The sequence below is a fragment of the Callithrix jacchus genome, chromosome 2, assembly GCF_049354715.1.
Source record: "Callithrix jacchus isolate 240 chromosome 2, calJac240_pri, whole genome shotgun sequence".
NCBI lineage: Eukaryota > Metazoa > Chordata > Mammalia > Primates > Cebidae > Callithrix > Callithrix jacchus.
The window spans coordinates 38,875,090-38,900,856 of record NC_133503.1 but is presented as its reverse complement, the minus strand read 5'-3'; the positions used below and the strand labels follow the sequence as shown (position 1 = coordinate 38,900,856).

Genomic DNA, 25,767 nt, shown 5'->3' with positions numbered 1-25,767 from the left:
AAATGCAATGGCAATTCACTGTTTCTGCCTAGGAAGAATACACATATATGAAATAAAGTGTTTAGAGTAGCATCATCTTGATATTGAAAAATGCAATCCAGATCAAAATGGTTAGATATGACTTTTGATATTCAGTACTTGCACTATTCACAAAAGAAAAAGAATGACATGACAAATCTAAAAAATAAAAGAGCATTAAGCCCATTTTACCTGCTGGGCATCAGTGCATTCAGTTGAATTTTGGATAACTTTTATCATAGGGTTCCAAGCAGGATCTGGGTTGTGAAGTCCATTAAACAGAGGGCCTCCTGGAACATCAGCAAGCTGAGGATGAGAGGGTATTATGGTGCCTCCATACATGGAAATTGGCAGACCCTAAAACAGCAGAAAAAAAGATTTAATCATAACTATAAATTATCCCATAATACCAGCTTAGACTTATCTAATTTTCCTCATTTAAAGAACTCCAAAAGATCCTATAAATACAGTATGGCAAAGTTGAGAAAAAATAATGTTTATCTGCATCTACAAGACTTTTCAACAAAAAGGAGAGAAAAAAATTAAATCCAATATGAACTCATCAGGAAATTTCTCATCTTTGATAAAATTATATCCTCAACTTTCCCATATTTTAGTTTCATGAATAAGCTTATACTAAGAAGAAAATGGGAACTCTAAAAATTGCTGGCTGACATAAAGCTGTCAGAACAGACAAGAAAGCATCAGCCTTTTTTTTTTTTTTTTTGAGACAGAGTCTCTCTCTGGCAGTCAGGCTGGAGTGCAGTACACGATCTCAGCTCACTACAACCTCCACCTCCCGGGTGTAAGCGATTCTTCTGCCTCAGCCTCCCAAGTAGCTGGGACTACAGGCATGCGCCACTACACCTGGCTAATTTTTGTATTTTTAGTAGAGACGGATTTTCACCATGTTAGCCAGGATGATCGATCTCCTGATCTCATGATCTGCCCGCTTTGGCCTCCCAAAGTGCTGGGATTACAGGTGCGAGCCACTTTGCCTGCATAGCCAGCTTTTAAGAGGGGTAGCGGGCTCCCTCAAAGCTGTGGCACCAGAACACAAAGCAGCAAAACTTAAATCCCTCAGATGTTTTCGGGAGATGGGGACATCTTCAGGACAAATTACTATGGATGCTACCCATTCTTGAAATTGAGCAAAAGATCTGGCAAAGCCACAGAAACAAAAGGGAGCATTATTTCAATACAAAGTATCCCTTAACATGTGACTACACTGGCTGACAAAGTGTCAAACAAGTTATAGTGATGTTTGTCAACTCACTTTAGAAAAATCCACAAAACCGCTTGCCATAGGCTGATGAAAAATGTTAGAGGGGGCTACCATTCCAGAATCATCTCTCTCCATTGGTTGATGTTGAGAAAATGTGCTTGGGTCTGATAATTGTTGATGCATTGGATGGTTCCCCATCACAGACTGCGACCAACCTGATAAGCCTTCTGGAAAGAATAATTGAAAACGAAGTTTGATATTTCTTTGGATAAAACAATAAAACATTACCACTGTTATTATCAAATGTAATTAAAACCTTTACTCTGAAGAGCTCAGAGCATGTTTATCACAGTTTTGCAAGCCAAAAAAAAAAAAAAAAAACGGTTCCTGAAAAACCGGGTAAAGTCCTCTGAATACTCCACTTTACCCTGTGTTTCAAAAGATTAAGTGCTCTCTGAAAGAAATCATGATTACTTAAGAGAGAAAGGACACACGCTTTGAATCTTTTGTTTCTGGTCAACTCTATATATTACCTCAACCAGTGTTCCAGACTCTGAGATTCCATTGAACTCCTTAAAGGTATAAACACCCTTCCCTGATTGAGTGTTAAACACAAGTTTTTTTGTTTGTTTTTCTAAGGAACTAAGTTTTAATGGCAAACCTACAACTTACTTAAGATATCGTTCCAGAGAGAGAGAGCAAGGCAATTGTACCTGACACAGCATTGACACCAAATGACCAGATTCCACTGTGTCCAACGGGAGCGACAAAACTGGTCCCCACCGGCGCTTGTGCAACAGACCCTCCTTGCCGAATCCGGGCCAGTCTCTCTGTTCCAATTGGGGGAGGTATCTTTCGATCCTGACTGGCACTGCCTCCTTTTGGTTGGCCCAATGTTGGTGGGGCAGAAGTAGCTGAAAGAGGTGAAGATGATCCCGAAGAAACAGATGGAATAGGAGAGTCACCTGGTGGCAAAATATTTCTCTCATTGTTTTATTACATATAAAAACTATTAAGAATATGAGAAACCTTGTTGGAAAGATCTATTCCACACGTAGATTCTGTAAAGAAAATTTTCATTTTAAAAGAACATTTAAATAAAATATAATTTCTATAAACATTATTCTATGTTACTTCTGCCTATATATAGTAAGTATAAAACGGTAGTCTAAAAAATGTTTTCCCAGTTGAACTAAACAATGCTAGAAAGGAAGCGGGCCACATTTGCTTTTATTCTTGCTCTAAATAATCTTCTCAAAACATATATTGTCACATTTTTAAATTAACTAAAACGTGGCAGTATTTGGATAATACCTAGCATATTTTCTAGAAAACATCTGGTGACCTTCTATACTTGTTAGTCTTTTCTTTTTTCCCTTTCTATAACCCTTTTTTTCCCATAAGGAAGTAAGGTCAAATATTAGCAAAGCATTACATTATTTTGATTCACAGCTTTGTTTCTTAATGGAACTCTTGGGTGATTTGGGTAATTTTCCTTGTCAAAAAAGTCAATACTCACTGAATACCTCATGATGCGCTTTAAAAAAAAAAATTCAATTCTGTTCAATTCCACATACTTCATCTGTTCTAAACATTGAAACAAACAGAATAAAGGGGCCAGGCATGGTGGCTCATGCCTGTAATCCCAGCACTTTGGGAGGCTGAGGTGGGCGGATCACCCGAGGTTAGGAGTTCGAGACCAGCCTGGCCAATGTGGTGAATACTAAAAACACAAAAATTAGGCAGGTATGGTGGCAGGCACCTGTAATCCCAACTGCTCGGGAAGCTGAGGCAAGAGAATCGCTTGAACCTGGGAGAAGCTGCAGTGAGCCAAGATCACACCACTGTACTCCAGCCTGGGAGACAGAGTGAGACACTCTGTCTCAATCAATCAATCAAAAAAACAAAGGAATACTTTAACGTATAAAAGGCAATCCCATTTCATAAGATGTAAAAATACATAAAAAAATCACATCAAACTGACCATATAAATTTAACTTCGTTTCAGATTTAAGAAATAATTTCACAACACCACTTCCAAAGGGGTCCTTTTGTAAAACTACTTGTAATACATCTTTTTTTTTTTTTTTTTTTTTTTTTAAATAGAGACAAGGTCTCACTTTGTTGCCCAGGCTGGTCTCCAACTGCTGAGCTCAAGCAATCATCTCTCTTAGGCCTCCCAAAATGCTGGGATTACAGGTGTGAGCCATGCACACAACCTAGTACCTCTTTTCTTGATCCAAGTCCTAGGGTAAAACATTTTTAGCTTGAAAGAATAGTTTGACCATTCTCAAGTTTTCTATCTTACAAATGACTGACAGTTTTTTTACATGACCACAGAACAAACCTTGGGCATCTGTATACCATTTAGTTTACTAAATTTACATGGTGTTTTAATTGAAATAAATGATTTAATAACTTATTCAAAACTCTTTGGGAAGAGTTCCTCCAGGATTCCTACATGAGTTTGAGGCGCTTGTCCAAGGATGGGGAGAAAAATGTTGTCTGTTGAAACTAGGAGTCCCAACAGGAGCTGGCCCTTGCAGGAAAACCCTTGTTCCTGGTATGCCGGAAAAACTTGTCAGAGGAGCAGAAGAGGAAGATGGGGAGCTGCCTGATGGGTCAATGGATGGTAACCCTGAAATAAAACAGGTCCAAGACATCCAATTAGCCAAAACTTTAAAATCGAAAGCCCAAGATTTCCACCAAGGTGAGATAAGCTGTAAAAATAACCAAACAAATAAATAAAAGATAGCATGTGGCTCATTTTCATAGCCCACAGCAAAAATAATCCATCCATGTGATACCGTATGGCCAAATCCATTTTTTTCTTACATCGCAGAAGAATATTGCCAAACAGCACTGGATACAGAAAAATGGGCTCAATGTTTAAGAATGTCAGTCACCTGGAGTAATGTTCTAAATGAATCTCGAAGCTTTTAACTGGCGGAGGGGATATGAAATGAGAGTATGTTCTAACTAAGTGGCACCCAACAATAACTTCTGCATTCCCTTTTGTAGTCAATCTCAAAGTACAGCTTTTCATCTATATAACTATAGTCACTTCCTATAGAAGATGAGTAACAAAACCTACCAATATTTCCTTCTTCACGAGGAGGAAAGGCATACTACTAAAGATAATTTCAGTATTTTATCTGATAAAAAATAACAGTTGCAAACTATATCAAAGTTTCTATCTAGTTTGTATAAATCTGAACTTAGCCATCTTCTCAAATTCCATTGCTTTCTCTGGAGAATGTATTAGGAAAAGAGGACGAGGGTCTGGAAAAGGATTATGGTTTCATATTTCAGGAAAAAGTTGTCAATATCAGTATCAACTGTCAAAATTTCTTTCAAGCAGGTCTTATTTTCAGAGTTTGATTTCCCCATCATTAAAAAAATATGATTTTAAGCTATAATTCACATACCATATAATTCATCCATTTAAAGCATATTACAATTCAGTGGATTTTAGTATATTCACAGGATTATCATTCACTGGCCCCTCACCCTCATATTTCCATTTCTAAGCAATCTTTCTTTCTCTATAGATTTGCCTACTCTGGACATGTGGGTAACTTAATGCATTTCCTACTTATTTCAGACTTTCATTATTGTTGTAGGCAATGGCAGGCAATGATTACCTTATGCTTTCCTGGAAAAAAAAAAATTAAATTTTCTAGTGCTAACTAAAGTAGATGTTAGCAAAACCTAGAAGTAGTGAGAATTTTGAATATGGCTTTAAAAAGTCTATAAAGTAGGAAATGAATCATTACTTTCTTTTTTTAATGAAAATGAATAGCCTCTTTTTTTTTTTTTAAGACAGGGTCTCGCTTTGTCACTCAGGCTACAGTGCCATTGTGTGATCACAGCTAGCTGCAGCCTGGACCTCTGGGCTCAAGAGATCCTCCTGCCTAGGCCCGAGTAGCTGGGACTACAGTGTGTGCCACCACACTAAGCTATTTTTTTTTTTTTTGAGACGGAGTTTCGCTCTCATTACCCAGGCTGGAGTGCAATGGCGCGATCTCGGCTCACTGCAACCTCCGCCTCCTGGGTTCAGGCAATTCTCCTTCCTCAGCCTCCTGAGTAGCTGGGATTACAGGCACACGTCACTGTGCCCAGTTAATTTTTTTTGTATTTTTAGTAGAGACAGGGTTTCACCATGTTGACCAGGATGGTCTCGATCTCTTGACCTTGTGATCTACCCACCTTGGCCTCCCAAAGTGCTGGGATTACAGGCGTGAGCCACCGCGCCTGGCCCTTTTTTTTTTTTTTTTTTTTTTTTGAGACAGAGTCTCTCTGTCACCCACACTGGAGTGCAGTGGCGCGATCTCGGCTCACTGCAAGCTCTGCCTCCTAGGTTCCAGCGATTCTCCTGCCTCAGCCTCCTGAGTAGCTGGGACTACAGGCATGCACCACCATGCCTGATTAATTTTTGTATTTTTAGTAGAGACAGGGTTTCACTATGTTGGCCAGGCTGGTCTTGTACTCCTGACCTTGTGATCTGCCCTTACAGGAGTGAGCTGAGCCACCGCACCCAGCCCTCATTTTTTAAATTTATTTTTTTATAGAGATGGGGGTCCCACTATGCTGCCTAGGGTGGTTTTGAACTCCTGGGTTCAAATGATTCCCCCAAGCTGGCCTTCCAAAGTGCTCAAATTACAGGTGTGAGCCACGACACCTGGCCACTGCCAGTATTTTTACAGTGAAATCTGTCAGCTTTTGTAAAGATCATGATAGCTTTTTTGGAGACAGAGTCTTACCCTGTTGCCCAGGCTGGAGTGCAGTGGCATGATCTTGGCTCACTGCAACTTCTGCCACCCGGGTTCAAGTGATTCTCCTGCCTCAACCTCCTGAGTCACTGAGATTACAGGCACCACCACCACGCCCAGCTAAATTTTGCATTTTTTGGTAGAGATGGCATTTCACCATGTTGGCCAGGCTGGTTTTGAACTCCTGACTTCAAGTGATCCACCCCACTCAGCCTCCCAAAGTGCTGGGATTACAGGCATGAGCCACCGTGCCCAGCTGATTATGATAGCTTTTAAAGAACTTGAGGTGCATTTTAGGGACATAAATGTAGATGCCATATAAATGTACTTTTCAACAGCTTTACTGAGATTTAATTCATAAACCATACAATTTACTCATTTAAAGTTATACAATTCAGTAGCTTTTAGTATATTCACAGAATTGTGCATTCATGACCACAATCAATTTTAGAATATTTCCATTATCCCAAAAATAAATTCTGAAGCCAGGTGTGGTGGCTCACACCTGCAATGCCATCACTTTGGGAGGCCAAGGTAGAAAAACTGCTTGAAGCCCAGGAGGTTGGGGCTGCAGTAAACCATGATCATGCCACTGCACTCCAGCCAGGGCAACAGAGTGAGGTCCTGTCCACCACTCTTCCCCCAAAAAAAGAAACTCTGCACTCCTAAACTACCCACCTTCCAATCATCCATCCATCCTAGGTAACCACTAATCTACTTTCTATCTCTATGGACTTGCTAATCTAGATGTTTCACATAAATAGAATATAAAATAAATATTTGGTCTTTTGTGACTGGCTTCTTTCATTTAGCAAAATGTTTTCAAAGTTCATCCAAGTTATAGCATGAATCAGTACTTTATTTCTTTTTATACCAAATACAAAATATTTTGTTTTACAGATATACTACATTTTGTTTATCTGCTTGTCAGTTAATGAACAATCGTTTGTTTCTACATTTTGGCTATTATGAATAATGCTGCTATGAACATTAGTGTGCCAGTTTTTGTACAGACATATGTCTTCCCTAGGAGAAGAATTACAGGATCATATGATCACTCTTATGTTTAACTTTCTGAGGAACTGTGAAATTGTTTTCCAAAACAGATGTACCATTTCACAGTCCTATCTACAGTGTATGATGGTTTCAATTTCTCTGTATCTTTCCCCATCTTCTTAAGTATTACTTTTTTTTTTTTTTAATAGTCTCGCTCTTTCATACAGGCTGGAGTGCTGTGCCATGATTTCAGCTTACTGCAACCTCTGTCCTCTGGGTTCAAGTGATTCTTGTGCCTCAGCCTCCCAAGTACCTGGGACTATAGATGTGCACCACTACACCTGGCTAATTTTTATATTTTTAGTAGAGAAGGGGTTTCTCATGTTGGCCAGGTTGGTCACAAACTCCTGACCTCAGGTAAACCACTCGCCTCAGCTTCCCAAAGTGCTAGGATTACAGGCATGAGTCACCACGCTTGGTCAGTATTACTACTTCTTACTTGAAAACTAGGAAAGTAAACTATATTAATGAAAAGAGCATCAACCAAACAAACCATACAAGCAGTTAAGAAATGGGCTAAGCTTATTAATCTCAGGCCCTAAAAGGAAAGTCAAGGATTAATGCCCTCTATCACATCCTGGGTACTGGCAATGAGCTCTTCTTTCACCCTGGGGCTTCGCAGTCTATACTAGTTTCCCCTAATGAAAAGTCATAATAGATGCTATTTACAGAGAGGAAGAGAAAAAAAATCTAGAGAATATTTTGGACCACAGATAGTCATATGCAGGCTTCTATTTGTATTTGAAATATAACAGCTATGTTTTCCTGAAAAGAGAAGTAAATGGAAACATATCTGAAATGAAAGCTAAGGCGATGGCATATCTATAACTCACAAATAATTAGCTACAAGGTGGCATGGACTATGGGGGAGTTTTCCAAATGGAAGAGAAATGCTAAGAGGCAATAGTTCCACATTCTGGGTGAGCCGCATTTTTAATTTGTTTTTCAGAACAGTGCAGATTAGACTAAATTTTGGCTCCTAAACTATGAAAAATAGATTCTGGTTCTCCAAATATCTCCAAGCCAAAACTGATGTCAAATCTGTCTATATCTTTCTCATAAAGCCTCGGCAGCTAATTTATAATTTCGAAGTAGCAATAACTAAATCTATGTTGGTCTTTCAAAAATAATCGTATAAATGACCGGGTCTCTTCAAACAGCTATATCTAGGCCAGGTGCAGTGGCTCACGCCTATAATCCTAGCACTTTGGAAGGCCAAGGTGGGAGGATTGCCTGAGCTCAGGAGTTCTAGACCAGCCTGGGCAACATGGCGAAACCCTTTCTCTACTAAAAATATAAAAAGTTAGTTGGGCATGGTGGCACATGCCTGTAGTCCCAGATACTTGGGAGGCTGAAGCATGAGAAATGCTTGAGCTTAGGAGGTGGAGGTTGTAGTGAGCCAAGATTGCACCACTGCCCTCCAGCCTGGGCAACAGAGTGAGACCCTGTCTCAATAAATAAAATAAAATAATAAAAATAAGAAATAAAATACATAAAAAATAAACAAATAGCTATACCTAATGTAGATAACAGAGTACTATTAAACAATGTAAATTATGGACTGGTGCCTAAACACTTTTACAATTTCGATTTTTTTAATCTAAGAAATGCAAACAATCATTATGTTTTTTTTGTTTTGTTTTGTTTTGAGACAGTCTTGCTCTGTTGCCTAGGCTGGGGTCCAGAGGCACAATTTCAGCTCACTGCAACCTCTGCCTCCCAGGTTCAAGCAATTCTCCTGCCTCAGCCTACTGAGTAGCTGGGATTATAGGCATGCGCCACCAAGCCCAGCTAATTTCTATATTTTTAGTAGAGATGGGGTTTCACCATGTTGGCCAAGTTGGTGTTAAACTCCTCACCTTGTGATCCACCCACCTTGGCCTCCCAAAGTGTGGGGATTACAGGATTTTCTTTTTTTAAGTCTGTAAATTTAGAATCCTTCAAACATCCTTGGAGTCTTTTTTATTAATATGAAGAGCCACCAATTCCAAGAAAATGGACTGACACCATTGTTAAAACTTCCTTACTATGAGGCACAGAAAGATCATAGAGAGAATATAAAGCAGCTCATTATAAGCAAGTTATTTACCTCTTGCTACTTTTTTTGCCCACTTAAGGTGAGATTAGGGCATAAGAGCTCCAAAGTGAGCTGCAGCATAGTTAATAACTTACCAACTGGACTAGTAGAAACTCGCTGGGAAGGTGGTCTGAAGCCAGGTGCTTTAGAGTTGTCAGGGTGCACATTTTCCAAGTGTCCAAGCACTGAATTACCCAGGAACGCTGACTGAACAGTGAAAGAAGCATCTGCAGCAACTCGTGAGGACAGTGGACCATCTCCCCAACCCTGGTTAGCTGGCACCTGACTACTATCAAAAAGACTGCTGAAATGATTGAAAAGTGTGGCTGGGCCAAATGCAGGTGGCAAAGATTTATTTGCTGGATTTATATGCATCTGAGAACCATTCATAATGTTCACAGCTGAAGAAAGCTGCACTGCAGCTGGTGGGCCTTGAGGTGGTGTTAAAGGAACTGGATTTGTAACAAAAATAGACTGGGGATCCTGGTGTATAGTTGCATTTGGTACCACAGAGTAAAAAGAACCTCTGGGCTGCATTCGATGAGAAACTCGAGGTGCTGTTGCAGCTAACTGAGGTAAATTACTGGTGTCCTGATTATCAGCAGCAACCATTCTGGGTGATGTCAAAGTCAATGGAGCAGGTTCTGAGTTAGATGCAAAAGGCATTGATGTAGGACTTACATCAGACACATTGGATGGCTGTGCCTCCTCTTGTGTGTTACTGGAAGGAGGAGTGGGACTACTGGAGGGGTGAATTTCTGGAGCTCCTGGGGTGTTGTTGGCAGAGTTATTGCAACTATTTGCAGCTGAAGATGGGGTGCATAGGTTTGCCATGGGCTGGTCCTGTATGGACACTTTCTCTTTGGTGGGTGGCACAGCAGAGAAAGACTCCATCTTTTGTGAAGAAAGCTGTGCTTGAGAAGTACTTGTACATAAAAATGTGGTGGGTGCCTGCCCGCTAGTGACAGGTGCAGAGGAGACAGAAGGCAAGGAACTACAAGTGCTTGCCACAGAAGAGATCACTGTTGCTGGAGGACTTGTCTTAGGCACACAGGCAAACAACTGCTTTCTGACTGATGAAGGAGTCCGGGTATTAGTCATACATAGTTGCTGATTGGCACCAACTACAGAAGAGACAGTGATAGGACAACTGGCAGTAGCTAGTCCAGCAGACTCTGAGGGTAAAACAGTCCCATTCTGGTTAGGTAGACGGCTTGTGTTATGCTTCGGAGAGCTATTTGTGTTGCCAGGATTCACAGGTCTCACTGGGAATGGTCCCCATGTGTTAGGAGAAGGTGAGAAGGTTCCTCCAAACTGGGCCATGGGTAAGCGAGGATGCCGAATCTGTTGCATAGTTTGAGCAGCCAGCAGGGCAAAATGAGGGTGAGGATAAGCCAAGGGTAGAGAAACTGGGAAAGAAGAACGTACATTTGTTGGAACATTCTTATTAAGTTTATTAGTGGGCTGGAACGTAGATAATGTTGTTGCCTGTGAAGTTACAAGAGTTGGAGCACCCAAAGGAAATGCATTTTTACTTGAAGCTGCTGTGGTACCTACTCCAGATGAGAAGTTAGCATGAATAGACTTGGTGCTAGCAGGTGTTCTGATATGATTTTTAGGAATCAAGTCTTCCAATTCCTTAGCAGGGTCTTGAATAAGAGCATTGATTAGTTGAACTGCATATCTTGTTGATTCTGTACCACCCCTGGGAAAAATAAAAAAAAAAAACAGAAGACCAAAAACATTAAAAAAAAAAAAAAACAAAACTAGGTAATTTTAACCATTAAATAAAGTTCTTCATTATACCATGCCTAACAAAGGTATGCTTCTTATGATTTCTACTCAAAACTAGCAGTATACATTTTGCACAATTACCTTATAGTGATCATTCTCTCGCCATTCTTATCTTTTTGTTTATCTACATCGATATGGGCACCAGTAACATCTTGTATTGCAGTGATGTTGCATCCTCCTCTTCCCATTATCCTCGACACCACTGAGGCTGGAACAGACAATTTCTTTGACCTATAAAATGAAGAATACATACAAGCTTATGAAATTAAACGTCTCTTTATTAAAAAAGATGTCTCAGTAAGTATGTTCATGGACATTTTGTAGAATAACATTTCTCAAATGCTAAAGAGGAAATTATTAAGTTTTTATTTTAGAAACTGATCTCTTATGGTATTGAACTGAATTTAGTAAAGTTAAAAATTACATTGCCTCTGCAGTTTCAGAGAACCTAATTTAAAACAAAAATTATATTTAAATCACTCACAATCTAAGCATTCCAATCTGCCCCCAAAATATTACACATCAACTAAACTGCAATGACCATGTGTGTTGACTCTTTCTAAATTAAAATAATGAATACCATATTATTAAAATCCACACAGAATGACTATGCTAGCTTATTCATTTTAAACCAGTATCAACAGCTCATATTTAGCAATAAAAAATAAAGCCTCGGGTCAATGATGAGCTGACTTGTATTCTGAATCTAAAGTTGATTATTAATACTTTAGTTTTAGAATTATTGAGACATAAAAAAGAAATAAAAAGAGAAAGAAAGAGAAAGTCTTTACATGTGAACTATATAAAAAGCAACTTAGGTTATCCAAAAAGCCAAAATTTCTTGGGTCATATAAAATATGCTTGCAAAATATATACACTGCTTCTAATTGTGCTTTAGCATATTCTGGATTTAGTATGGCAATGCAGTTTAAAATAATAACCACATTCAAATTATTCATTAATTAATTAGGTAGCCATCTCACACGAGAAAATTTATGAAAGTTAAAAAGATGGAACTAATTTTATTTACCTTCGTACAACTTCTTTCCACCCTTCTTCTCTTTTCTGACCCCTTTTAGGGCTAGTGAGATTCAGCTTTATGTTTGGAGAGCTTAATGGCAATGACACTGACTTGTAGCTAGTTGACAAGGAATTAGGATTCACTTCACCTTCAAGTCTAAGTAGAGACAAATAGCAAGTACAATAAAAGATAAGTTTTAAGATAGAAACTCAAGAGACTATTCCTTTATAGCCAGAGTTACACTGAAATATTCGTATTAAACTTTGGCATATCAAATAATCAACAAGTCAGAAAAACAGAAATAGAGCAAAGAGAGCCCATAATTTATTTTAATATTAAAATGGATTCAGATGTCAAAAATTAGACCATAATCAATAAAAATGACATAGGTATAATCAAAGCATGTAAATATTTTCAACTTCAGACTTTGAATCCTATAAAAATGTCTAATAATCTCATTTCCTAACTAGCACATGATGAAGAGGACATGGGTGAATTTCAGTTTTGAATACTGAAGACAGATAATGTGGTAGACTTAAATTGTTTAACACAACATGTACTTGGGTAATATACTTCAAATTCTTGTGCCAGGCGTGAAGGAAAGGTGGAGGTAGAATTAACAAATCAAAAAAATTTACCGTGTCTGAGTTTTGGAAATAGCAGTACTCGTCTTTTCTTCTTGGGAATGAAGGAGCAGTGAAGGGTATTTAGAGGAGTTCACGTCCATCACAAAATTTAACTCTTGGCTTTTACCACCACTGCTACTCTCACTGTTGCAATCTGTGCTGTCCAAGTTATCTGAATCACTATTCCCACCTGTACCACCACCTCTAGGTTCTCCATTTATTTTATTTTTATCTGCCTTTTGTTGTGCTAAAGGCATATGTTGTTCTGGTAAAATTAAATGTCCTGTAGGAGGGGTTTCTTTCGTTTTGTTCTTCTTATTTTTCCGATTGGTGCTGGGAGTTGTCACCACATTGGCCCTTTTTTTCCCAAACACATTTGTAAATGTTGCAGATGTTGCAGAGATTCCAATTGTGGTGGTGGTGGTTGCACTAGGAGGTTCTATGGGAACTTCTTGCTCCACTGAAATTATTAAAAAGAATAAAAGTCACACTGAGAGTCACAGAACTCAAATTCTGACAGAATATATTTGATAATTCATAATAACTCAGTCTTTTTTTTTTCTTTTGAGATGGAGTCTCACATTGTTGCCCAGGCTGTAGTGCAGAGGTGCGATTTAGGCTCACTGCAATCTCCGCTTCCTGGCTTCAAGCAATTCTCCTGCCTCAGCATCCTGACTAGCTGGGACTACAGGCACGCACCACCATGCCCAGGTAATTTTTGTTGTATTTTCAGTAGAGACAGCATTTCACCATGTTGGCCAGGATGGTTTTGATCTCCTGACCTCGTGTCGCCTGCCTTGGCCTCCCAAAGTGCTGGGATTACAGGTGTGAGCAACGTGCCCGGCCATATTAACTCAGTCTTTAATATCATATTTTCCTTTCACCAGTATTCACTACGACATTAAGAAAATCCCCTTTTTTTTTTAGATGGAGTCTTGCTCTGTCGCCCAGGCTGGAGTGCAGTGGCACGATCTTGGTTCACTGCAACCTCTACCTCCTGGGTTCAAGCGATTCTCCTGCCTCAGCTTTCCAGATGGCTCGGACTACAGGTGCACCCCACCATGCCAAGCTAAGTTTTGTATTTTTAGTAGAGGCAGGGTTTTACCATCTTGGCCAGAGTGGTCTGAAACTCCTGACCTCATGATCTTCCTGCCTCAGCCTCCCAAAGTGCTGGGATTACAGGTGTGAGCCACTGTACCCAGCTGAAATAAATAAATCTTTACTGAGGCCAGGCACAGTGGCTCATGCCTGTAATTCCAGCACTTTGGGAGGCCAAGGCAGGTGGATTACTTGAGCTCAGGAGTTCAAGACCAACCTGGGTAACATGGCAAAATCTTGTTTCTACAAAAAAATGCAAAAATTAGCAGGGGGTAGTGGTGAGTGCCTGTGGTCCCATCTACTCGGGAGGCTGAGGCGGGAGGATCACCTAAGCCTGGGAGGCATAGATTGCAGTGAGTTGAGATTGCGCCACTGCATTCCAGCCTGGGCAGCAGAGGGAGGCTGTCTCAAAAAAAAAAAAAAAATCTTTACTGTTGTTAGCCTAATAAATATTTACTATTATTTGTTATCAGAACAAATATACACTATTATATTTTATTGTCTAAGGTGGTATAGGACATGCATACTAGCAATATTCTTAATTCTAGTCTCATAACTAACCAAAACCACAATATAGTTTGAATTTAGGACATTTTTCAAATAGTATTTTAGAATTAGAATTCAAGAAGAACAAAATTATTTGCCTACTATAAGCACTGCCAGACAGTACAATAAACAACTCTCTGAGAGTACTAAACCCATCTCTACTGACATTTCAGGCCTCTATATCCTTGAGCCTGAATCTCAGCTGAAAATAAATTGAGAAACTGTACTTCTAATCAAGGGAGGAAAAGTTAGAGAAAACCTTGAAAAATGCTGGCAAACCTCTTACTATATTGCTTTTAGTATACATGCAATGTTTTATAAGATGATTTAAATTACAACTGAATTTCTTCAAATTACGTGCTTGGTTTACAATGCAGACCACTTTTCAGATTAATAAAGTAATCAAATGTTTAGAGTTAACTAGAGCAAAAAAGACTCAAAATGAAGTTGATAAAGGAGAATTTTATCACTACTTCAGGTGGTTCGTTTCTCACCATCTTCATCATTCTCTTCATCTTCATCCTCTGGTAGTTCTGAATTCTCCTTAGGTTTGTTTTCTTCATCTTCTTCCTGTTTCCTTTTCTGTTCCTCTTTTTTCTTTTTTCTCTTTTCTTTTCTTTTCTCTCTTTTAGCGGCAAGAGCCTGCTTTCTGCTCTCTTCTCTTGACTACAAATAAAGTAGGTTTGTAATTTTAACAATAAGGCAGTAATGTAAAATAAAGAATGAAATGATATTTTTGATACACAGGAATTTCCATGGATGTTACTCGCAAAACACATTTATAAATGTCACCAAGAAAAAATAAACTGGACACCATCAAAATTAAAAACTTTTGTACTTCAAAGGAATCATCAAGAAAGTAAAAAGTTGGCTGGGTGTGGTGGCTCACACCTGTAATACCAGCACTTTGAGAGGCTGAGGCTGGTGGATCACCTGAGGTCAAGAGTTCGAGACTAGCCTGGCCAACATGGCAAAACCTCTTCTCTACTAAAAATACAAAAATTAGCTGGATGTGGTGGCACATACCTGTAGTCCCAGCTAATGGAGAGCCTGAGGCAAGAGAATCACTTGAACCTGGGGACCTGGGAGATGGAGGTTGCAGTGAGCTGAGATTGCACCACTGCATTCCAGCCTGGGAGACAGAGTGAGACTCTGTCTCAAAAAAAAAAAAAAGGAAAAAAAAAAAACAAAAGAAAGCAAGCAAAAAGTCCATGTTTAAAATGGGAAAAATATTTTTGCAAATCATACAACTGGTAAAGGACTTGTATCTACAATATATAAAAAAATCTTAACTCACTAATGAAAAGACAATCCATTTAAAAAATAGATTATGAAAACATGAAGTTATATATAGGTTGGGTATGGTGGCTCACACCTGTAATACAAGTAAGCACTTTGGGAGATTGAGGAAGGAAGAGGGAAGACTGCCTGAGCCCAGGCGTTTAAGACCAGCCTGCGCAATATAGCAAGATCCCACCTCTATAAAAAAATAAGAAAATTATCTGGGCATGGTGACCTATGCCTATAGTCCCAGCTATGTGGGAGGCACGACTGCATGTGCCCGGGAGTTTGAGGCTCCAGTGAGCTATAATCATGCTACTGCACTCAGCCTTGGCAACAGAGTAAGACCCAGTCTCTAAAAGAAAAAAAATTAATTAAAAAAAAAAAAAAGTATACACTTCAAATATACACACATTTTTATTTGTCAAACATACCTCGATAAAGCTATTTTTTTTAAATAGAAAAAGGATCTGAATAGACATTTCTCTAAAGAAAATATACAAATGACCAATAAGCACAGAAAGAGATAAATGTTCTATTAGCTATCAGGGAAAATAAAATCCAAGTTACAAGATATCCACTTCACACCCACCAGGATGGCTACAATAAAAAAGACATAATAATATCAGTGAGGGTGTGGAGAAACTGAAACGTTCATATACTGCAGGTAGGAATGTAAAATGATACAGCCACTTTGGAAAATAATCTGGCACTGCCTTAAATAGTTAAACCCAGAACTAGCACATGATTCAGTAATTCCATTCATAGGTACATACTCTGGAGAAATAAAAACATTTTCATACAAAAACCTGTATACTTATATTCATAGTAGCATTATTTATACTTGCCAAAAAGTGGAAACAACCCAATGTCCATTAACTGATAAGGAGATGAAGAAAATGTGGTCTATCTAGAGAAAAGAATTGTTTTTGTATTTGGCAATAAAAAGAAATAATGCACTCATTTGGGCTACAATATAGATGAATTTTGAAAACATTTCACTAAGTGAAAAAGCCAGACACAAAAGACCAAATATTGTATGATTTCATTTATGTGAAAAGTCCAGAACTGGCAAATCTATAGAGATAGAAAGTAGATTAGTAGTTACCTAGGACAGAGGGATTGCGGCAGGTGAATAGGAATGTGATAGCTATGGAGTGCAGGGTTTCTTTTTACGATAGTCATAATGTTCCAAAATTAATTGTGCTGATAAATGTACAATTCTGTGAATATACTAAACACCACTGAATTACATAACCTATTTTATTATTTTATTTATTTTAGAGATAAGAGTCTCACTTTGTCACCCAGGCTGTAGTGCAGTGGTGCGATGTTGGCTCACTGCAGCCTCCGCATGTATGACAGGTTCCAGTGATTCTCCTGCCTCAGCCTCCCAGGTAGCTGGGATTACAGGCATGTGCTACCATGCCTGGCTAATTTTTTTATTCTTAGTAGAGATGGGGTTTCACCATGTTAGCCAGGCTGGTCTCTTAACTCCTGACCTCAGGTGATCTCCCACTTTGGCCTCCCAAAGTGCTAGGATTACAGGTGTGTATGTAACTTTATATGGGTAAATTGTATGGTTTGTGGAGTGAATTTCACTAATGCTATTTAACAAAAATATTTATGTGGTGTCTATTTATGTGCCTAAAATGCAGCTATCATGATCTTTACAAAAGACTGATAAATCTCGCTGTAAAAATACAGATAAGAAGCTATTACAGAGATGATTCTTTCCTACTTTATAGAATTTATTTTTATTTATTTGCATTTTTTAAGTAGAGACAGGATCCCACTATGTTGCCCAGGCTGGTCTTGAACTCCTTGGTTCCAGTGATCCTGCTGCCTCAGCCTCCCAAAGTACTGGGATGACAGGCATGAGCCACAACACATGCCCAGCCTGTATTTCTTTTTCTGTGACTTGCCTATTCACATAATCATTTTTTATTATGGGTAAGTTATCTTTTTTTTCTCCTTAGTGATTATAAGCAATATTTTCTTCTCTCTTTAGCTGACTAAATTTTTTAAACCAAAATTTGCTATCAAAATTTTAGCATCTCTCAATGATCATAGTTTTTCTCTTCTTTTAATCATCAACAAAATATTTTCATGTTAAGCTATCTCTTGCATTCCTAGAATAACTCTACTTGATTGTGATGTTTTTTCTTTTTTTTGTTTTTTTCTTTTAATATAATGTCTTTTTTTTTTTTTTGAGACGGAGTTTCGCTCTTGTTACCCATGGCGCGATCTCGGCTCACCGCAACCTCCGCCTCCTGGGTTCAGGCAATTCTCCTGCCTCAGCCTCCTGAGTAGCTGGGATTACAGGCACGCGCTACCGTGCCCAGCTAATTTTTTGTATTTTTAGTAGAGATGGGGTTCCACCATGTTGACCAGGATGGTCTCGATCTCTTGACCTCGTGATCCACCCACCTTGGCCTCCCAAAGTGCTGGGATTACAGGCGTGAGCCACTGCGCCCGGCCCTTATATAATTTCTGAACTCAGTATCAACACTCTCATTTTCCAGGTAAGCAGACTAAGCCTCAGAAAGGCAAAGTTTTAGTTTGTTTTAATTTTTCCATTATACCACACATCCTAGGATACTAGATAGTCTTTAATTGGGAATCTAATAAATCACTTGTAACCCAAATCTTAAGATAAACAAATGATTTCCAATGCTTTACTAAATTTCTCTGCAGACCAATGATAAAACAACATAGGTTTTTTTTTTTTTTTAAAAAGACAGAGTCTAGCTCTGTCACCCAGGATGGAGTGCAGCAGTGCAATATTCGCTCACTGCAACCTCTTTGTCCTGGGTTCAAGCAATTCTCCTGCCTGCTGGGACTACAGGTGTGTGCCACCATGCTCAGCTAATTTTTATATTTTTAGTAGAGATAGGGTTTCATCATGTTGGCCAGGCTGGTCTTAAACTCCTAACCTCAGGTGATCCGACTGCCTTGGCCTCCCAAAGTGCTGGGATTACAGGCATAAGCCACTGCGCTCAGAGAGGGTCCCTTTTTTTTTTTGGTGCCAGGGTCTCACTCTGTCACCCAGGCTGGAGTGCAGTGCCAAAATCGTAACTCATTGCAGCCTCAACCTCCCAGGACCAAGTGATCCTCTCACTTCAGCCTCCTGAGTAATTGGGACTACAGCTGTGCACCACCATGCACAGTGAAGTTTTTAAACTTTTAGTAAAGTCAAAGTCTCACTATGGCCCATACTGGTCTCCAATCCTGAGCTCAAGCCATCCTCCCTCCTAGGCCTCCCAAAATGCTGAGATGACGGGTGTGAGGTACCACACCTAGCCATAAATTGGGATCTTGCTCAAAATCTAGTCCCTCACTTAGATTTGGGCTCAAAATATATATATTTTTGAATGACAGGTCAGAATCAAGAAATTGATGGTGGTACAAGAATCTATTACCCATTAGCTTTGCATCATATATTGTTAAGAGTATTGGTCATACAGGTGACAAGTTTATTCTAGCACATTTTCTTTTTGTCTGAGACAGTGTCTTTGTCACCCAGGCTAGAGTGCAGTGGCACAATCACAGCTCACTACGACCTCTGCCTCCTGGGTTCAAGCCATCCTCCCATCAAGGCCTCCCAAGTAGCTGGGACTCTAGGTGCCTGCCACCACGCCTGGCTAATTTTTGTTTTTTGTAGAGATGGAGTTTTGCCATGTTGCCCAGGCTGGTCTCAAACTCTGAGGCTCAAGCAATCTACCCTCCTGAGCCTCCCAAAGTGCTGGGATTACAGGCATGAGCAATGACATCTGGCAATTCCTTTTTTTTTTTTTTTTTTTTTTAAAGTAGAGAGAGAGTCTTGAACTGTTGTCTAGGCTGGACTGCAGTGGTACAATCATGGCTCACTGGAGCCTCGACCTCCTGGACTCAAAGTGATCCTTCCACTTCAGCCTCCTGAGTAGCTAGGACTGCAGGCATGCACCAGCTGTTTATTAAAAATTTTTTTTGTAGAGATGAGGTCTCACTCTGCCACCCAGGCTAGAGTGCAATGGCAGAATCACAGCTCACTGCAACCTCTGCCTCCTGGGCTCAGCCCTACCTCTCATCCTCACTATGTTGCCCAAATTGCTCTTGAATCCCTGGGCTCAAGAGATCCTCCTGCCTCAGCCTCCCAAATTGTTGGGATTACAGGTGTGAGCTACCATGCCTAGCTGTAGGCGGGAGATCCCATAAGCGTCAAGACAGGAGCAAAAGGCCTCAGCCTATTTCCATATAAATAATGAAGAAGAAAGTAACTAGAAATACAACCATAGTAGTTATTAGTTATTCATATGTGATCTTAGTTATTCATAGGTGATCTTAATTCCTTTACTAATGCCTATCAGGTAAGAAGTGTGAACCTGGGGTGACATTGTGAAATGAATGACACTAAGGCAAGATGCTTTAAGCCCTCTGTCACGCCCGCATAAGGGCTGCTGGAGGGTGCCTTGGCTGTGCCGCAGCTGTGAAAGCGTCTGCTGTTTAGCCAGCTAGGGAAGGAGATGTCCAAAATGGCCGAGACATCTCCTTCCTGGGGAAGTTTGGAGAAAACTCTGCTTCTCCAAGCTCTTGTGGTAAGGCCTGGCGGCTGTCAGGTAGGCCCGCAGACATCCAGGGGCTTAGCTGTCTCTATGTGATGCTGTGCTTCAGTGGTCACGTCCCATGTCTACTCTCACATTCTACTTCTGCACCTGGTTCCTCTGTCTATTACTATCAGTAATAGTAACATAAATCTTAAGTTTTAGTTCTTTCTTGATAAGTATGGAAAAAGTGCTGATGCATTATGCTCCTTACCTCAATTCGGGTGCCAAAAATTCCTAAGCCCCTACCTGAACAACACGTGATATACTTGACCCTATCACTGCTATTCCCTATCTACCCTGCCCCCAGTTACCAACCACCAAGGCCACGCCCTACCTATCCTGCCCCCCAGATTTGCAACTCCATAAAAGTGAGAGCGTCCCGCGGGGCCACTGCTGATCTCCCAATTTGGGTAGCAGTGGACCCCTGAGCCCAAACTCTCTTTTCTCTATCTCTGTGTCTTGTGCCTTTTATTTCTACAATTTCAGCAGAGAGCAGCTCACAGAACCCTGTAGGGCTGGACCCTACACCTAGCCTCAAAAATTTCTAAAAAGGACATTATTTTTCCCACTCACCTTTTCCAGATCAAGTTCCTTTAAAAGAATACTTGCATTCTTATTTGCTTCTGCAGCTTGCTGGTCTTTAGCCTTCACAATTGTCTCAACACACTGATGACATTTTTTCAATAGTTCCTACAGCAGACAGTAGAATTATGTAAATATATAATGAAACATAATATAAAGAGGCCAAATAAAACTTAAGCTGATGAGCACCTTTCAAGTCCAGAGGTTAAAGCTCAAACTGAAAAGTTACTAAACCAAATTAAGCTATCCTTTGAGTCCAGGCATGTATCAATCTTAAACAAAAATAAGGTACCATTTCCCTAAAAACCTGCATGTCCTTAAGAAGCCTTCTAATCAGGCTAATAGTTTAGTACCTTAGCTGTAGTCACTGTGACTATGGTCCACAGTAGAAATCTCAAAATAGTTTATCAAAAGTATTATACCCATCTATTTTGCAAATGGAGAAACAAAAGCATAAAGAGATCTGGTGACTAACCTTTCAGCATATGAAAAGAACAAGTTCCTAACTGCACACGTTGGCATATCATTCCACAAAGAACAAAAATGTGCTTCAGTAGTATATTAAACTTACCTTATCTGTAATTGTTGCTATATATCTCATGCATTCTATATCAGAAGGGAACTGATTTACTTCCTTTACCAAATATTGAACAACTTTTACATGACCCTGCAAGAAGTACAACAATCTTAGACAAGGTAGCAGGAAAATATATTATTTTTAAGAATAAAAATAAAAGAAAGTACACAACAACAAAAAATACAAAGGAATCCCTTGAAATTTGGCATATATGCTTACCAATTTAAGAATGAAAAGGTAGATTAATAATGCCAGATAGTTTACTAAATTTAAAATTAAAATTATAAAAATAAGATCAGTGTTTAGTTTATAAACAGAAAAGCATAAATACAAGAATGTGTGCTCAGGAATGCATGGTGGACTAGAAGACACTTATCCTGAATTTAATTCCACTGAAAGTAGAAAAAGGTTTTGTAGAAAAACGATTATCTCCTAGAATAAATATATTAATAAAACAAACATTGGTAATGTAAAATGTACCTCAGTGTAAAAGGGAAATAAGTCCTAAAACAAAGGATTTTTTTAAATTTCAAAGCCTCACTAACTAAACAAGATGAACTATCACATCTTTCTAAGCCTTAGGACTTGAATCTAAATAAAATACTTTCTAAATGCCATTATCAAGGGCTGAAGATCTGTAACCAATTCTAAGCATATCTTTTTTTTTTTTTTTTTTTTTGAGACAGAGTTTTGCTGTTGTTGCCCAGGCTGGAGGGCAATGGTGCAATCTTGGTTCACTGCAACCTCCGCCTCCCGGGTTCCAGCAATTCTGCTGCCTCAGCCTACGGAGTAGCTGAGATTACAGTGCCTGCCACCATACCCAGCTAATTTTTATATTTTTAGTAGAAATGGGGTTTCACCATGTCAGCCAGGCTGGTCTCAAACTCCTGACCTCAGGTGATCACCCACCTTAGCCTCCCAAAGTGCTGGGATTACAGGCATGAGCCACTATACCCAGCCAGTATATCTATTTTAATATAACCAAACTTGCATAGTTTCTCTTCCTACTAAGGTTCTAAAACATCCTCAAGAATTAGTGTGATGGAGATAAAAATCAGAGAAATGCTTGCCTCTGAGGCAGGAAAGTGACTAAAAGTGGGCAAGAAGGAACCTTCTAGGGTTACAGAAATAATTTGTATCTTTGTGGGCTATGGGTTACATGTATGTATACATTTATCAAAACTAATTAAGCCACATACCTTAAGATTCATGCACTTCACTATATGTAAATTGCACTATGCTAAACAACTGGGTATATAAACAGTGCTGAAAAAGATAGTCATGACTCTTGTCCTCATGGACCTACCAGTCTAGTTGGCTAGATAGGCATTAAAATGGCAAGTATATATTTGAAGATATAATTACAAATTGGGATAAGGAAAATCAAAACTCAACTATAAAAGAGAACCAGAGGGACCTTTTGTGGATCAGGTGTTAGGGAAGTACTCTTTGAGAAGTGACATGTAAAATTGGAGCTAACGAACAGACAAGTAGAGAGGTAAGCTAGGTGAAGAGCAAGGGAAAACATGTTAGCAAAAGAAAACCAGTGAGCAAATGCCCTGAGGCAGTTGAAAATTTAGTGCATTCTAGGCCAGTATCTAGAGAACATAGTCAGCAAAGGGGGATACTATCATAAATGATTGGCCTGGAGAGGTTGACACGAACCTGTAAAGACCTGCATAATAACTACTTTAATAAGTAGTTTATAGTTTGAGAAGCTACAGCAATGGGAAGGCTTTTAAAAATATAGCAGATAAGTGAACTTTAATATATATAAGAGGGGCTGGGCATGGTAGCTCATGCCCATATCTCAGCACTTTGGGAGGCAGAGATGGGATCACTTGAGACCAGCCTGGACAACATAGCAAGACCTCATCTCTAAAAAACATAAAAATAAAAATATCTGAGCATGGTGCTGCACACCTGTGGTCCCAGCTACTCGGGAGGCTGAGGCGGTAGGATCACCTGAGCCTGGGAGGCTGAGGCTATAGTGAGCAATGATCATGCCACTGCACTCCAGCCTAGGTGATAGAGTGAGAATCTGTTTCACACACACACACACACACACACACACACACACACACACACACAAAGATACAGTAACTTTTTATGAAAGTCTACTCCTTTTGAGGTAGAAAAAATCCATCTGCATATAATACGTTTCCTTAAATCTTCTATTTTATGAACAACATATCACAAATAGTCAAGACACCAAGTGATTTAACAACCAAGTTTGCTTATAGTGAACTACCACATAGCTCTTAGATGCAGCCACAAAAGAACAGAAAGAAGCCTGGGCCGAGTGGCTCATGCCTGTAGTCCCAGCCTTTGAGAGGCTAAGGTAGGTGGATCATTTGAGGTTGGGAGTTAGAGATCAGCCTGACTAACATGGAGAAACCCCATCTCTACTAAAAATACAAAATTAGCTGGGTGTGGTGGCACATGCCTGTAAATCCCAGCTACTCAGGAGGCTAAGGCAGGAGAATCGCTTGAACCCAAGAGGCAGAGGTTGTGGTGAGCTGAGATCATGCCACTGTACTCCAGCCTGGGCAACAAAAGCAAAACACTGTCTCAAAAATAAAAAAAAGAATGGAAAGATAACAGTGATTTTTGTATGGAAATATATTCAATTCTCCAACATCAACTTATCTTTCTCATGTGGTTTCAACTTAGAATTGGCTGGAAATTACTAAATTTGACCTTTCTTCCCCCATATCAAATTACCTTGCGAAATGCTGACATAAGGGGTGTGATTTTCCGGTTATCTGCTGCATCTACATCAGCACCTGCTTGTACTAGCAACTGCACAACATCAAAATGACCTCCATTGGATGCCAGCCAAAGTGGTGTATTTCCCTTTTTGTTACGAACATCAATGTGGGCTCCCCTGTAAACAAAGAATATTAATACAGTTTGTTTCCTGTAAGAAGAGGTTGGCTTTTTCTAGTTTTTTCTATCATCTTCCATCTTTTACAAAATAACATGCAAATAATCTTAACAATAGAGTAACATAATGTTATTAACTTTAAAAGCACTGAAATGTGAAAAGGACTATGAGAAGTTCTATGTATAATAGGAAATTACTCACCTATGAATCAGGAGTTCACAAAATTTGTAGTGACCTTTGTCTGCTGCTATTGTTAAAGCAGTGTCTCTTGAGGAAGGCACAGGGGGAGCATTAACATCTGCTCCTTTATCAAGAAGAACTCTTCCAACCTCTGCATACCCTCCAGAAGCTGCTTCCATCAAAGGGGTAAGACCAGTCTGTTTAAACCAATAAACCATGCAATTAAGTTATATAATTTCTTTTTTCCTTTTTAACTATTCCATGGACCAAAACTAAGTTATATAATTTCTTTAAAAAACTGAAGCAATTAACTTTTAAGACAATTATAATTCTGATTAGCTTTCAAAAGAGCTAAGCAATATTCAGCCTTGATTTTTACTAAACAGCAGTAAAAACTGTCAGTAAGACATGCTAGAATGAACTTAAAACATGTTATCTCATGCTAAAATAAATCCCATAATTTCTATACTTTTATGAATTTACTCAGATAATTTCTTTGTACAATGAATAGAAGCATTAAAAATAGAGATTAAGATCACTTTATAAATTTTTTGCATATGTGCCTTTGGTATATTAGTCTCTAACATTTTTTCGAAGGACATTTCCTATTGGTGCCATCCAAAATAATGTAATTTCTCTAGGACTTTTAATGGATAAGTAGCACACAATGAATACTTGTAACAGAAAAAGACAAACTGAGTAACAGGAAAAACTCATTTCTCTTTGTGTGGTTAAAAAAAAAAAACAAGAAAAAACTACATTTCCTCATTACTTAGATTAAAAGAATGCAAATGTCGCACTAAACTTTAAAAAGTAAAAGGAGCCTGGGCGCAGTGGCTCTTGCCTGTGATCCCAGCACTTTGGGAGGCTGAGATGGGCGGATCACCTGAGGTCAGGAGTTTGAGACCAGCCTGACCAACATGGAGAAATCCCATCTCTACTAAAAATACAAAATTAGCTGGGTGTGGTGGTGCATGCCTGTAATCCCAGCTACTTGGGAGGCTGAGGCAAGGAGAATTGCTTGAACCCATGAGGCAGAGGTTGCCATGAGCCAAGATCACGTCAACGCACTCCAGCCTGGGTGGGCAACAAGAGCAAAAAGATTTCCTTCTCAAAAAAATTTCAGGGAAAAAATATAGGATTTCCAGTCAAACCTTTCCAATTTGAAATGGCCATCAGATTTGCTGTTGGTTGATTATTAAAAATTCTACCCAACCTACATTTTCCCGGAGTTCTAAGAACCTTGCAGTTCTAAGCAAAGAAATTCAAGTCAATGACATACTAATTCCTATTTTCTTAGTATCAAATAGTCATGAAACTGTCAAAATCTGCCATGGTCAAATTAGATGTTAGCTGCCCAAATTTTATAACTTATGAACTGAAGTTCTGCTTGGGATTTTTACAATAATAAGCATATGCCTCATTAAAGGAGTTCTTTAAA

General features: G+C 39.2%; 1 protein-coding gene and 1 non-coding gene across 11 annotated transcripts in view; one reads left to right on the top strand and one right to left on the bottom strand.

Moving 5' to 3' along the window:
- The window catches only part of ANKHD1 (ankyrin repeat and KH domain containing 1), a 124,355-nt gene that overhangs the window by 3,311 nt on the left and 95,277 nt on the right, over positions 1–25,767 (bottom strand). For 3 of the 10 annotated variants that reach the window (XR_013527904.1, XM_008985836.5, XM_008985848.5), the window contains 13 exons: positions 24,348–24,523; positions 23,984–24,146; positions 21,254–21,349; positions 20,674–20,790; positions 14,728–14,899; positions 12,602–13,049; positions 11,973–12,119; positions 11,024–11,173; positions 9,244–10,853; positions 3,705–3,881; positions 1,957–2,208; positions 1,295–1,470; positions 211–375 (listed from right to left, as the gene is read on the bottom strand). Coding sequence is in view for 7 of the 10 variants with exons in the window: in XM_008985836.5 (XP_008984084.1) it covers positions 211–375; positions 1,295–1,470; positions 1,957–2,208; positions 3,705–3,881; positions 9,244–10,853; positions 11,024–11,173; positions 11,973–12,119; positions 12,602–13,049; positions 14,728–14,899; positions 20,674–20,790; positions 21,254–21,349; positions 23,984–24,146; positions 24,348–24,523 (3,849 nt within the window). In the remaining 3 variants the exon portion in view is untranslated. Of the gene's footprint in view, positions 1–210; positions 376–1,294; positions 1,471–1,956; positions 2,209–3,704; positions 3,882–9,243; positions 10,854–11,023; positions 11,174–11,972; positions 12,120–12,601; positions 13,050–14,727; positions 14,900–20,673; positions 20,791–21,253; positions 21,350–23,983; positions 24,147–24,347; positions 24,524–25,767 lie in introns of those variants that run through there. The other 7 variants (XM_008985838.5, NM_001204919.1, XR_013527905.1 and 4 more) reach the window with 5 other exon arrangements.
- Positions 11,618–11,694, top strand: LOC118151936 (small nucleolar RNA SNORD45). Its single transcript, XR_004740328.1, has one exon. It is a non-coding gene; the product is annotated as a small nucleolar RNA SNORD45 (small nucleolar RNA).